Source organism: Babylonia areolata, chromosome 8 (assembly GCF_041734735.1).
Source record: "Babylonia areolata isolate BAREFJ2019XMU chromosome 8, ASM4173473v1, whole genome shotgun sequence".
NCBI lineage: Eukaryota > Metazoa > Mollusca > Gastropoda > Neogastropoda > Buccinidae > Babylonia > Babylonia areolata.
Genome location: NC_134883.1, coordinates 38,605,941 through 38,620,940, shown reverse-complemented (window position 1 = coordinate 38,620,940; position 15,000 = coordinate 38,605,941). Strand labels below are relative to the sequence as shown.

General features: G+C 38.4%; 1 protein-coding gene across 1 annotated transcript in view; it reads left to right on the top strand.

Moving 5' to 3' along the window:
• The first annotated feature begins 5,110 nt into the window (after nucleotides 1-5,110).
• LOC143285280 (voltage-dependent calcium channel subunit alpha-2/delta-2-like) overlaps nucleotides 5,111-15,000 on the top strand; it is a 63,193-nt gene continuing 53,303 nt past the window's right edge. Inside the window, exon 1 of the mRNA XM_076592539.1 lies at nucleotides 5,111-5,461. Within this exon, the coding sequence (XP_076448654.1) occupies nucleotides 5,319-5,461 (143 nt within the window). The 5' untranslated portion in view covers nucleotides 5,111-5,318. The remainder of the gene's footprint in view (nucleotides 5,462-15,000) is intronic.

The following is a 15,000-nucleotide window of genomic DNA, read 5'->3' as shown; positions in this document are numbered from 1 at the left end:
CTTTTTGGAATGGGCGACTGTTTGACACAATACTGTAGGTCCGATACGGACATGAATAGCAGTGGTGGTCTTCGTGAGTGCGGACTAGTCGCCTGACAGGCAGGCTCTTTTGCTCTCTCAAGTTTTTAGTGATTGTTTTATTCCCTGCGTTTTAAATCATGTTTTTATCTGTCAGACTACTTGGTGATGGACATCCCTTTAACGTGGTGGTTTTATCCTGTTCCATGTGCTTTTAAACTGTTTGTTTGGACATTATTTTTTTGCTCTGGGCTTCACTGAGTTTCCAATCACCGTCCGCCTTTGCTGGAGTATGGCCAACACGCACAGTGTTCAGTGCAAAACATCAACACTGCACGCGCCTCGCCATGCAAGTACACTCGGCATCATTTCCTAACACTGGGACAGTGCACGCACACTCTTTTACCTGAGGATGTGATACGACGTCTTAAAGACTTGAACACTGGCTACAACCTCCCCCGTAAAAACGATCTTGTCGGGGGACAGTACGGAAAAGGAAAATAATACGTGTCGTTCAAGGTAGAACCAACATTTCAAATCCCGAACCACACATGATTCATAAGGTGAGAGTAAACTCTTTTAATCTTATTCATATAATCCCCGTGAAGAATCTACAGTCAACTGATTTACCCTCTCGCCCGTCATATCTAAAACTGATGTGTGAACGTTCAGTCATGCAGATAGAAGGCCGCTTTTATTCACGATGTGATTGTTGACCATGCTTTTGACATTGCCATACTGACTGAGACCTGGTTGTATGAGCAGTGAGACGAATCATATATAGCGCAGCTTACGCCGCAAGGGTACAAACTGAAATCATTCCCTAGACAAGTTAGGAAGAGAGGCGGTACTGCAACCATTATGAGAAACCATATTCAGGATATCTGTACATTCAAACCCCTCGATTAAACATCATTTGAGGGTGTAGCATTAAGGGTTGAGTGCAATAGTTCTGTGTGCCATATTATTTGCGTTTATTGACCCCCACCAAGTCGACACAATAAATGTAACACCCAGACTTTTATTACTGAGTTTTCTAATCTCCTGGATGAATACAACCTAGAAGCAGGCGATTTTAACCTTCATAATGAACAGACCAGCAGTTCAGATATACTACGGTTGCGTACTCTACTTCACGGCCAAGGGTTAAAACAGCTAACGTGTGAACCAACCCACAAACATGGTCACACTCTCGACTGGCTTGTGGTTTGAGAGAACATTCATACCCCCAGTTTAAGGTAATAGACTTGGCTCTTGCTGATCACATGGCAATTCTTTATGACATCCCTTTTAAAACACTGAAGCGACCAAAGTGTTTTGTTGCATCACGGAACACAAAGATGATCAACCTTGAGGTATTCCAGGCTGACATCAAATCCCTCATGGATGGAATTGACTCAAGCACATCTCCTCTGACAACATACAACACTGACCTCCGTCAGATACTGGACAAGCATGCCCCTCTTTCCACTCGTCTTGTTACTGACCGTCCCTCTGCTCCCTGGATGACTGAGGAACCGAGGGCCGCCAAGCGTCGAGAACGACAGACCGAGCACGTCTGGCGCTCCAGCAAACTGACTGTCTCCAGACAGACTTATGTCAAGGAGCGAAAAAAACAAAACAAACAAACAAACAAACAAAAAACCCCAACAAAACAACAACTGAATGACATGCAGACAGCTGCAAAGCGTCAACTTTTCAGCGCCTCCACCAGTCATTGTTCCACGTCCAAACAGCTCTATGCTGTATCAAACCAGCTCACTGGCAAAAATAGAGAACTGTTGCTGCCAAAAAAACATTCCTCCTCAGGATCTCCATGATGCTTTTAGTAATTATTTTAATGACAAAATTGTAAACATCCGACAAGAACTGGATGCTAGCCCACCAGAGGACAGATTTAATAATTTTAAAGGAAATTTAATGACATGTTTTAGATCTGTCTCTGAAAAAGCTATAAGAGATTTTATTCTTAAATCTCCAAGTAAGAACTGTGACCTTGATCCATTGCCCACTAACCTTTTGATATTATGTCTTGGTGACCTTCTCCCTTTGATCACCAGAATTATTAATCATTCTCTTGAGTCGGGCATTGTTGATGATTGTCTTAAATTGGCCATTGTCACCCCTCTTTTGAAAAAGCACAATTTGGACACAAATCTGTTAAAGAACTATAGACCTGTCTCTAATCTTTCTTTCATTTCTAAAATCATTGAAAAAGTTGTGTTACATCAGCTCCAGGAACATCTTGATGAAAACGGCCTGCTTGAAACTTGTCAGTCAGCTTATCGGAAAAGCCATAGCACAGGAGCAGCCCTTCTTTCGGTCACAGATAGTCTCCTCTCAAACACAGACAAAAGACTCATCTGTAGTGGCATTTTTATATCTGTCAGCGGCATTTGATACAATTGACCACCAAATTCTTATCAATCGTCTTAGCACTACCTTTGGCATTAAATCTATTGCTTTAAAATGGTTTTCTTCATATCTTTCAAATCGTCAACTCAAGGTTAAAGTAAAACATAGCACCTCTAAAGTCATTCCTCTTGTGTTTGGTGTCCCTCAGGGATCAGTCTTAGAGCCTATCTTGTTCACTTTGTACACTCAGCCTTTGTCTGACATCTTCAAAAGGCACTCATTTGGTTACCATGAATATGCAGATGACATAGAATTACAAAAAGCCGCTCCACCACCTGATTTTAAAACAGTCATTACTGAATTGGAAGCTTGTGTAGCTGATGTAAAAACATGGGTGGACAAAAACAAGCTAAAGCTCAATGAAGACAAAACTGAACTCTTAGCCGTTGGAGACCTAACTCGTCTTAAGGCAGCAGAAAAGGACCCAGTTGCGTTTGGCCCTGCTTCAGTAGCATTTCAAACATCAGCCAAATACCTGGGTGTATCGATCAAACCTTGACTATGAACGACCAAATTTCATTCTTGTGTCGCTATTGTAATTTCCATCTCCGAAGGCTAGCCTCAGTCAGACCCTTCATAACAGAGAAAAATATGGCTCAGTTGGTTTCCTCATTTGTCCGGTCCAGACTGGATTACTGCAATTCCACTCTCGCAGGTTTACCATCTTCCTCCATCAACAGATTACAGAAAATTCAGAACAATGCTGCACGACTGGTTCTCGTCAAAAAGAAATCTGATCATGTTACACCTCTGCTGAATCGGTTACACTGGCTTCCAACTGAGTCCCGCATTCACTGTAAGTTAGCAACACTCGCCTTCAAACATTTTGACAAGTCTCTTCCATTGTATCTCTCCTCTGGAAACATATGAACCGCACAGAACATTAAGATCCAGTTCTGAAAAGCTGCCGCTTAAAGTCCCAAGGACTAATCTGAAATGCGCTGGAAATAGGTCTTTCAGAGCCCAGGTTCCCCAAGTGTGGAACTCTCTACCTTCATCTCTTAGGAATGCCTCTGATCTACATTCCTTTAAGTCAGATCTGAAAATTTGCCTTTTCCGTAAGCATTTTTGTTCTGGGCGAAACGGTTAAACCAAGGTATGCCTGTTAACAAGTATCTTTGTACAAGTATTTTTGTAGTCCTGTTTTAATGCATTGTGTATTTTATGTAGTTTTGGTCTTAGATGTGATGGCAATTTTTCTGTCTGTTTATTTTTTTAACGGGCGCGCGCGCGCGCGTTTGTGTGTCAGTGTGTGTGTGTGCGTGTGTGCGTGCGTGCGTGCATGTGTTTGTGAGAGTACAGTGCTCTGGTACGCGTGTGTAAGTGTGTAGGCATGTTAGTATGTCCGAACAGAATTGTATGTTAGAAAATAAGAAATATCTTAATGCTTATGCAATTTTGTTTTTAGTGCAGTTGATATTTAATGTCAGCGTGTGTGTGTCTGTGTGTGAGTGTGTGTGTGTGTCTGTAAGGGAGGGACATCTATATAGTATATATATATATATATATATGTGTGTGTGTGTGTGTGTGTGTGTGTGTGTGTGTGTGTGTGTGTGTGTTCTATGAAATGCAGTTTGTTTTAACCTAAGCCTTGTTTACGGTCTTCCGATAGCTTTTATAATCCGTCGTTTCATCTCTTAATTTAACTGTGCTTTTTCATTCATATGAACACACTGGATGTTTTCCATTGTCAGATAGCGGTTGGATGCGTTTTTAAGGCATGTTTATAGTCTTCTGGATGATGTAAGGCGCTTTGAGCAGCATTCAGTTGGTGCTTGATATCGCGCCATAGAAAAACTATTTATTATTATTATCATTTCGTCCGTCAGGTCGTTCTTCGGTGATCAAGTGACGACCAATGGTGCCGGGTAGCAGAATCAAGTTGTTTCAGCCACCAAGGGAGCTTGTTATTTTTGACATCTAAAGACTGAAGCAGGAGGACATGATGCTCAAGTTGTTTGATCAGTACAAGATCTTGTAAATAGTCAATGTTTGTGGACAATGATCTGCAGTTCCATTGCATTTGTCTCAGTTGATATCAGTTGCCGCCGGGTTCCGTTTAAGAACTGTCAAATGACATAAATAATATTAATATGAGCAGCTAAATAAACTCATAACAAATGGAAGGTAAAGAAAAGCTGAAGTTTATATATAAATACTTAATAACCACTGAGAGTCACAAGTGATTCTCTTACTAAGTGCCTCAGATAACCGATTCTGGAATCATCAGTATAGTTGATTCGGCCGACTTGCTTTTGTTATTGCGAAAGCCGGTAAACTACTGTGTGTGTGTGTGTGTGTGTGTTGGTCTGTGTGTGTCTACTGATGTGTGTGCGCGAGCAGTAGCGCCCGCACCCGCGCCGATAAGTACAGGCGTCGATGCACAGGTTTGACACAAAACACGTTTTCCACGTCGAGTGCCGATCTATCTGCTGGGCAAACGACACGCTGTGCGCACTGACAGTAAAATACCCACACCAGCGATTTCCGTGAGCGCGATTTCCGCCATCAGCGAGACAGTGTGACAGCCTATCGCACGTGCTGTACGCCAAGATGGCCTTGTCGTCACGTGTGCGCTACTCGGGGCTGTGGGTGGTTGACGGCATGACCCGGCCCTTCGAAACGTGTGCCTGCTCAGTACTGTCTGCGCTCACGATAACTATGCACGCGAAGAGGATGCCTGCTGGTGCTACCACTGTGTGCTGCGTGTGACATTCGGACGTATAGGCCCCACACACCGAGACAGTTGTGCAGTCAGCCGCCGACCCTTGGCAAGCCAGCATCGATTAGGCTTGTGTTGACTGTAGTGTAACAGCTCGGCTGAATCCCTGTACGGGCCCCTTCTCTGCCATCCTCCTCCTCTCTCCCAACCTCAGCAGCAGGTGATGAAGACCAGACCGAGGCTTTCAAGATGCACAAATATGGCGGCTGGGGAGAGGGCGAAAGTGACGATAGTGGCGTGTATTTTGTGTTTACTGTTCGCCCAGACCGCCTCGGAGAACGGGAAAGTATTCCCGACGAAGGACAAGTGAGTAGTTGTAATGTTTGGAATCACAGTGGTGGTGAGCCGTGTGGCAGTGCTTGGGGAGCGTGTGCAGAGGATTGACACATAGTGATGGTTTACCGTTTTCGTGGGTCTGATTGTGATGGAATCGGCTTTCCAGTTCTTCATTTGTCGGATTGAGAAACTCCCAATGATTTTTTTGTTTTGTTTTGTTAATTTAAAACCAGATTACAGTCATCACAACAGCAGTGAACTCACGAGTGAAATCAGTTTTGTATATGGTCATTAAAGTGTGCATCCAACTATCCAGTAGCTTTATCTATCTCGCGACTACCTCTGCTGTTGATGAGATTCAGCTATTCCATGATTTGTCAGTTTTGTGGATCCCCCAGAAGCACTATTTCGGCTATCCCACTGGTGCCAGATCATGATAAAAATCAGTGGATTAGGGTTCTGATTGAGAGGGAATAGTTGTGGTTGTGTGGGCAGTGGATTTATGATGATCATTCACATAGAAGTTAGAACCCTCTGTTTAGTCCTGTGTCTGTTCTGTAGCCCCTAGCTTGGTACTTTCATTTTTCTTCTTCTTTTTTTTTCTTTTTTCTTTTTTGGTGTATAACAACTAGCAACAGCACAAAGCTCACACTCTTTACTGCTATAAATTACATCAACAGCCATATTGTTTCATCAGTCTATTACTATGACATAACCGTAATGTGATAAAAAGCAACAGCACAATGTTTACACTGTTTACTGCTATAAGTTACATCAGTAGTGGTAGTGCTCCATCAGTCTATGACTATGACAACGCGATAAAAGTCAATTATGATAATGATAATAATGATTATGGATATTTATGTAGCACACTATCCATAAATCTGCTCTGGGTGCTTTACAAAACACCTTTGTTTCCATAACACATTAGATCAGTATGTGTTACGTACACACACCAAAATGTGACTAATAAACTACACACACACACACACACACACACACACACACACACACACACTGCATACATGTATATATTTTATTATACATATATATATATGTACACAGCAGCTGCCTTCCACACATATGCACACATAGGCATGCACAAACGCATCCACAGATGCATGCGTGTGTGCGCTTCCACACACACACACACGCACACACATACACACACACACACACACACACATATGGACACAAATACACGCAAATACACATTCATACACGTGCATGTATTTATGTACATACATAAACAGGTATGCATACACAGTCAAGTACAACTCTTGCAAAGAAGTGGACCTGCCACAACTGAACTTATTTCTGAGGGGAGAGGTGAGTTTTGAGACCAGATCTGAAAGATGCAAGGGAGTCAGAATGACACAGGTTATAACTTATATATAAGGGAGCTTGTTTCATGTCTTTGGCGATTGAAAAGAAAACTGTGTCTGTAAGTCTTAATTCTGATGTGAGGTATCCTGAGAAGTTGAGTATTACTATTAGAGGAAGAATAGGGCTGGCAGGACAGGGTAGTACAGATAATAGATATGGAGGAGTTCAGAAAGATACTTTGGGTCAGATCTGTTGACTGCAGAAAAGGTCAGAATGGATAGCTTATACTGTTATAGTCTATCCGATCAGAAATAGGCAACCAGTGGAGTGATTTAAGGAGTGGAGAAATGTTGTGATAGTCATACTCATAGCTTTAACTGTTTTAAGTCAAGTGATAAGTCATAGCTTTAAGTGAATTGGTTTAAGGAATAGACATTGGTTAAAAGTTGACAAGATCTGGGATCTGCATAGTGGTCTGGGTGCTACTACTGGTCTTTAAGATGAGATGATAAGCCGATGATGATGTTTTGTGTAGAATACAGTTAGTACATGTAAAGAACCCGCTGCAAAGAAAGGTTGTTCTTGGCAAAAATCTGTTGAAAAGTCTACTTTTATTGTAAGATAGATACACTTGCACTTGCAGACAGAAAAAGAAGAAAAGGGGGTTGTGCTGTACTGTGGTGATATGCTCTTATCTGCAGGGAGAGCTGAGAAATATGTTGTTACCAAAAGTAACAAAACAACACAACACAATATAATAAAACACAATAAATCAATACACAATGTGCTTGTGCCTGAAAAACTGATGGACATTACTGTTGTGGAGTCTTTATGGTGTTTATCTGAATATCTCTGATGAAGTCTGTTCAGTAGACTGTGGACATTTGAAGAGTACTGTAGTCCTGCATTTGATCAAAATAGCTTACATACTACTTAATTGATTACTGATTACAATATTGCCAGAGGCATTCTGGAGCTTTTTTTTTTTTTTTTTTTCTTTGCAGTGGTCTTCTTCTTCTTTTATTGTATGACACACAAACATGTGTCTGCAAAATTCAAACCTCTGAACAATTCCTAGATAGCTTACGTTGGATCTTTTTGATTGAATTTCCCAAAGGAATCAGTAAACGCAGGAGATAGGCCTGTGGATTGTTTTGTAGAGCATACTTTGCTGTCAGTCTTTTCACCTGACATGGATAAATTTATGTTTAAATTCTTGTTCAAATTTCTTTCCTTTGCTTTGAAAAAAGAAATCAAGCATACATTATTATTACATGTCTGCAAATATACAGTAATTGTCTGTGAAGAAAATAAGATCAATCAGAATTTTTGAATGTTTTTCTTTCTGACATGTATTCAGCCCCAACATGGTTGTGTAGTCAGGCTACAAAAATGTTACCTTCATACTGTAGACAAAACTTCCATAGACAGAAAAAAAAGAAATATAAAAAACCGCTGAAAATGAAATGATAATCATAATTATTCTCTTTTCCCCCCCTCTTATTTATTTCTTTATTTTCCTTTTTATATGTTTAACCAAACACCACACAGTCATATGTATAAATACACAGACATAATAAGTCACAGTGTTGCTATAACATGAAAAACAACAAAAAACACTCAGCCTAATTAGAGAGTGGAGGAAGGGGTATGTTATTAGTTATAGTTAAAAGGAAAAAAAAAGTCATTGTCTTGTATGTTATATCAAACACATAGAAACAAAAGAAGTTGCAAGGCTGATGCAGTAAAATTGTCCCACTCCCGGGTATGTTCATGAACTCCTGAACCCTATTATTGTATAAAACAAGGCAATTTCTTTTACAGGATACCTATCTCATTTAGCAGAGTGCCAGGCTTGCATTCAACATTGCTCTTGTGTACAAGTCTGGTTTGGGTGCATGCTGTTCACAAACTTATAGATTATCATTATGTGTATGCTCATTGGAGAAGCCTTCAAAGTTCAAAAGGCATTAGCACGGAGCCACAAAGTAAAGTTCACTGTGTTATTTCCATAACTGGAAATAGAGTCTGCTTCTTGTGCACTGCTGCCGAGCCGGATGCTTTCCAGGGAAAGCAGTACTGAAGAAAATCAAAAACAGTAAAAGCATCTTGTTACATGCTTGAAGTATATGGGCACTGTTGTTGGGTGTTTTTTGTTGGTTTTTTTAACCTTTTTATTCAAGATTTTACAAATAAGTGGCCAACAAAAAGGCATACAAGAAAGAAAAAAAAGAAAGAAAAATAAACACAAAAATTCAGAAGTATATAGGCACTTGGTCCTGGTGTGTGTGTATTGATGTGTGCACGCATGCATGTTTGTGTGTGTGTGTGTGTGTGTGCGCGCGTGTGCGCGCGCATGGACTGATTTGCAGTGGCCATGTGCAACAAACTGGGCAGAAAGCCAGACTGATAATAAAGTGTTGTGCACCCTGGAACCTTTGAAATGGAGGTGGACTTACCTGCCATAGCCTCTGGTTGAACAGTTCTAGGAAGAGGAGATGGAAAATCACACAGTGAATGCATACACTGATACTGTATATTAACATTTGTAAAATGTATACATGTACTGTATACTAATTACAATACAAATACACAATAGTAATAATGTAATATGTACATTGGCACACACTTAGGCCTACTGAGATAACTGACGCACTCTCACACATGCATCATGTATTGAAGAGGATGGTTTTGGGTGGGAGCATTATTTTGTTTCTTTTATGAAAGAATGGAGTCAGCAGATCAGTATGCTATAGGTTTTCCTTCATAACAATAGTGCACATGAGGCTGACGGTCATTCTTCAGCTAGTAAGCTGAATTCTCAGCAGGTTCAGGATGGAAATGTGAGGGAAAAGTGCAGGTCAACAGTCCCAGTATTTCATTTGCTTAGGGACAGTCCTGACCAGAGTTGTATTCAGTTCAACAACCTATTTGCTTACATTGTGTACATTACAGTGCTTTTGTCTTGGAGGGCAAAGAAAATCGCACACACACACACACATGCATGCAAACACACATGCACATACTCATAATGAGAAGGTTGATCTCTTGGCGAAAAAAAAGGAGCAAAGGAATGAGCTGAGTCAGCATATTTATCTCTTCCATTTTCATTGCAGGAATGTTATGGTATAGTAGAACAAATCCAGTGATCATACTTTCAGTAAGAAGAAAGGAAAATGGGCCGTTCCAACTTATACGAAGAAATAAGTAATATTTATGGAATTGTTGGTAAAACATGAACAACACATTTACAGTAAAAGGCAGATTGCATCATTTATCTGCAGATGGAAACTGAACTGTTTCAAGACAAAATACATAAAAAGTGTTTCTTTTATGTGTGGTAATCTTATAACAAGTGATCATGCGTTTACTTGCGACATGTTAAAGTGTCATATACCTGTACTAGCATCTTTTCTGATGCAAGAAATATTGGACTCATCACTTTTATTGTTCAGTTTCTTTAAATCGTTGTTAAATAGTCCAGTTGGGTTGCTGTTATAACTTTTCTCTTTTTTCTTTTGTTTTCAAGATTCATGTATATATCTTGGACATGTCACTGTTAATGTTGGAATGTTTCATATCTTTGTTGGATAGTCCAGTTGGGTTGTTAAAGCAATTTAGGAGTTATTATTTTAGCCAGATTGTTGTAAATGTTGTGATTGTTTCCTTCTTACCCTTTCACTCCTTCCTCCCTCCCCCCCCCCCCCCCCCCCTTTTTTGTGCCTAATATCACTTAATGTGGATAGACATTAAATGAAATTGAACGCACTCATGTGCACACACACACACTCTGTGTGTGTGTGTGTGTGTGTGTGTGCATGAAAATACTACAAAACTCAAAAGAACGAACTAGTATCCTAGAAATTATATTTTAAATGTAGAATAGGAAAATACCATAAGTATGTTTACTACATACTTACACATGTTATATCCATATGTATACATGTGCATTTTATGCATAATTGTAGCATATTATTATTAATAATATGCACCCTGATATTGTCATTATGTTTGTAAATTGTATACATTATGATTATAATACATCCAATGTCACTGTGTACATCTGTACATCAGGCTAGAGATCCAAATAAATTAAAGGGATGGGGGAAGAGGCTTGGCAAGGGAGTAGGATGGAAGGACAAAAAAAAGGGGTTGGAAATTGGAAGGGGGACAGGAGCTGATTGTTGAAGACCAACTTAAAGCAAATGTTGCTGATGCCAGGAATCACCTGCAACTTCTGTAAATCTAGATAAATATTTATATTGTATCAAAGATTCAGTGTATGCCAACACAGCGATCATTGTAGTAAAATTAATTTAATCATGTAGGTCTTTATGATTTGATTACTGAAGTAATTTTACTAGATAGTAGATGGGAAGTTTTTGTTTCTTTTTTGTTTTTGTTTCTTGTTTTTTTGCTTAGTTTGGCATACATGCGATGTGTACATGACCTGAGTAATAACACTACTTCAGTTGTCTGTGTTATGCATGTATTTATGTGTGTCTGTATGTGTGTCTGTGACTGTGCATGGTGTATATGACTATGAGGTGTGTGTGTGTGTGTGTGTGTGTGTGTGTGTGTGTGTGTGTGTGTGTGTGAATGAATGAATCAGAATCGGAATCATATTTATTTGTCACCAAAACCGTAAATGAAAGGTTTATAGACACAATAATAAAAAAAAAAGAAAAAGAAAAAAGAACAAAACTGAATGAAAGGTGTTCTAATTAAAATGTGATTGTGTTCTTTAAAACATTATATGAATTTTGCTAGTCGAGATAGTACAGGGTCATATTTACACCATTGTACACTATTACTGTATCAGTATCACCAAAATTTGTAGATTTCAAAACTTCTCGTAAATGTTCACGTCTTATGCATTTGTCAAGATAATGATATTCATCTTCTGATACACCACAGGTTTTGCATACTCTTGTCTTGCATGTTTTTCTGTTCCTTTGTATCTGCCTCTTTCTGTTTGGAGATCATGTGTGTTTATGCAAAGTCTGCACATGGCCGTTCTAAACTTCTATGCTCAGTTTTTCTTGAGTAGATCAGGTTTGGTTCAAGTCTGTATTCTTTAGAAGCATAATACTTTTTTTAATAGTAGAATGTTAACTTAGATTTATTTTCGTTTTTCTGCTTTCTCCAGAAATTTATGTATCAACACAAGTTTAGGAGTTCAAATTTTAATCTGTTGACATTCAGTCAATCAGTGTACCCTGGTTAAGCTATATCATATGTGATCAAATCCAAGTGAGGCAAGAACAGATTTAACAAAGTGAAGCCACTTGTTATCTTTAGTGTTTTGCTTTTCAACCATTATAACGATTTTATATTTAAACAAATTCTCATGTGACTCTGTTATGTGTAATATGCATCCAAAATGAAATGACAATTTTCATGCTCACAGGAAATCGTCCCAGTTCACCTAGTACCGGAAGGTTTTATCCTTTATTGTGTACACCCAGCTGTCATTTGCAGAATTTGATGTGAAGATTTTCAATTTCATGAGGAAATGCTGTTGTTAAGCATTTTTCTAAAACACAGTAAAAGTACTAAAAGCTCATCCAGTGAGAATGGAGTGTTTGTGTCTCTTTGTTTTATGGCACTGGGAAACCACAACTCTGCCCTATATGACATGATAGGGGTTATCAAAGGGTCAGACAAGTTCAACATTGTTTTTACATTAATGTTATTGCCTCAAATTGAGCGCCATAGAGAATGGATCGCTTTTTGTCGCCTGTTTAGTCAGATGATTCTGGGCAAATTCAAAACTTCCACTTCTATGGAAGATTATTCCAAGATATTTATATCGATCAAAATTTCCACTTATGTGGAAGATTATTCCAAGATATTTATATCGATCGGTTGTGTTTATGATATATCTTCTCCAATCTTGAAAAAGCGTGGGAGCACAGTATCATGTTTGGAGAATATGACTACCTTTGTTTTGTGTGTGTGTGTGTGTGTGTGTGTGTGTGTGTGTGTGTGTGTGTGTGTGTGTGTGTGTGTGTGTGTAGTGTAGTGTAGTGTACTCTGTGGTTTGTGTGTGTGTGTGTGTAGTGTAGTGTGGTGTACTCTGTAGTTTGTGTGTTTGTGTGTGTGTGCTGACGTGTGTGTGTGTGTGTGTGTGTGTGTGTGTGTGTCCACTGGTTGCACACAAATTTATTATCTCACAAAATACATTTTCAACACCAAATTTGGCTTAAAATTTGAAAAAAAGAAGAAAAAATCAATTCTTTTCACATAGTGAATTATACTGACAGTGCATTTCTGGGAAGGGCACAAAAAATCTGAAAAGCATTTTTGTTTCTTTTTCACATGACTTAAACCTTTAAGCGTTTTACCCTATTATAGATCCCACAGTGATTGATATAGAACTATAGTGCTATTAGAGGTAATTTTGTATTTTTTAGGTAAAAAAGAAAATTCTTGTTTGTGTGGAATTTAAATTAATGGAATAATGAATATATCTGCCAGGAGCAGCAAAATTTTATCATTTAATTGGACATCAAACTAAATACAATGGGATTAAAAAAAAAAACCCAACAACAACAATATATAGCATAACATGTTATTGAAAGGAGGTAAAGTAGACATCACTTTGTAACAATAGATTTACATGCCTTATGCTTTTTTGGTCAGGGGTTCATCACTGTTAAACTGACACTTAACACAGTTCAGGTTTCTGAATATATTACAGTGAGAGACAGTTTTCACCAATAATTTGGAGAGAAAAAATCCGTAGTTTTTTTAAGATGAGCGTGTGCTTTCTAGTATTCTGACAATGAGGAGCCACAATTTTGTGTGTGCATTTTTGCTGAAGATATCTAGTGTAAAGAGAGTTTTGAACAGGTTTGGATATTACAGTTTGTGACTTCAGTTGTATTATTTTCACAGCTCAGGTCACCCAGACTTGTCACAGACAAGAGGAATTAATGAGTGGGATAACATGTGTCTGATATGTTAATCATAATTTTGTTGAAAGGACAGGACTTGTCATGAGTGATTACTGCACATGTTACACCCAAAAATGGAACACAGAATGGTTTTGTTTACTGCTTCACAGAATGGTTTTGTTTACTGCTTGTTAGTATGTTCACCTCACATGGTTGACGTGTTGCTGAGCAAACAACTGAATACACACATCAAGCTCATAGCAAAACCACTTGGCTATAGAAACATAAAATAAACTCCATCTGGATATTCTACACACTGAAGGTATCAGTTCAGTTTGTGCAAAGTCAGTTTGTGCAAGGTGAACTGAGCAAGAGCACGTGCTTCCAACATCATCTGGGTGGTACTAAGGTGCCTGTTTTCCGTTTCCTTTTTTTTTTTTTTTCCTACTTTGTTTTATATTTAAAATCCAGGAATCACATGTGAGCCATGCAGATTTTGCTTCTAGTTGTTTTTGTTTAAAAAAAAAAAAAATTAATTAATTTTTGTTTTTATTTTTTAAAAGACTAATTAATTATTTAGCAATATTATTACCTTCTTATATATATATGAGTTTGGTCTGCCTCATGGCAATTTATGGTCTAGCTTGTGATTGTATATGTATACATACATGGTATATGGCTTGAGACACCAAGAGGCATTGCTTTTGCTTATGAAACTGAACCTTAAATAAAATGAAGCTTGACTTGATTGAATGTAGGTAAATCAGCATATGTACAATATATATACATATATATATATATATATATATATATATATATATATATATTAGATATTTTGGGGTGGGATATGTAGTGTTTGTGTGCACGTGTGTATAACATATATTTTTTATGTGTAACTTGTAAGTGTGGGTAGCATACATGGTATTACTTGTTTAACTTTCAGTCCTCTACATATGTTTCTTATAATTTAGCCTTGACTATTATTATTAACATAGCATTTAGTAAAAGAGTGAAAAGAGATATTTAGTGAAACAAAGACCAAAAAATAAAGGGGAAGAAAGAGAGAGAGGGGGGGGGGGGGGAAGAAAGAGAGAGAGAGAGGGGTGTGTGTGTGGGGGGGGGGGGGGGGGAGCAGGAGGGGTGGAGGGGGGGGGGGAACCATTTTTATTTCAAGAGTGTAGATGAATTGATATTGATGTACTTTTTTTTAAGGTATCCAGCTGTCTGGGAAAAAATCATTACTATTATTATTATTGTTGCTATTATTATTGCTATTATTATTATTATTATATTTTTTGTTTTACAAAAGAAACACATGCACAATATATATATATATATATATAT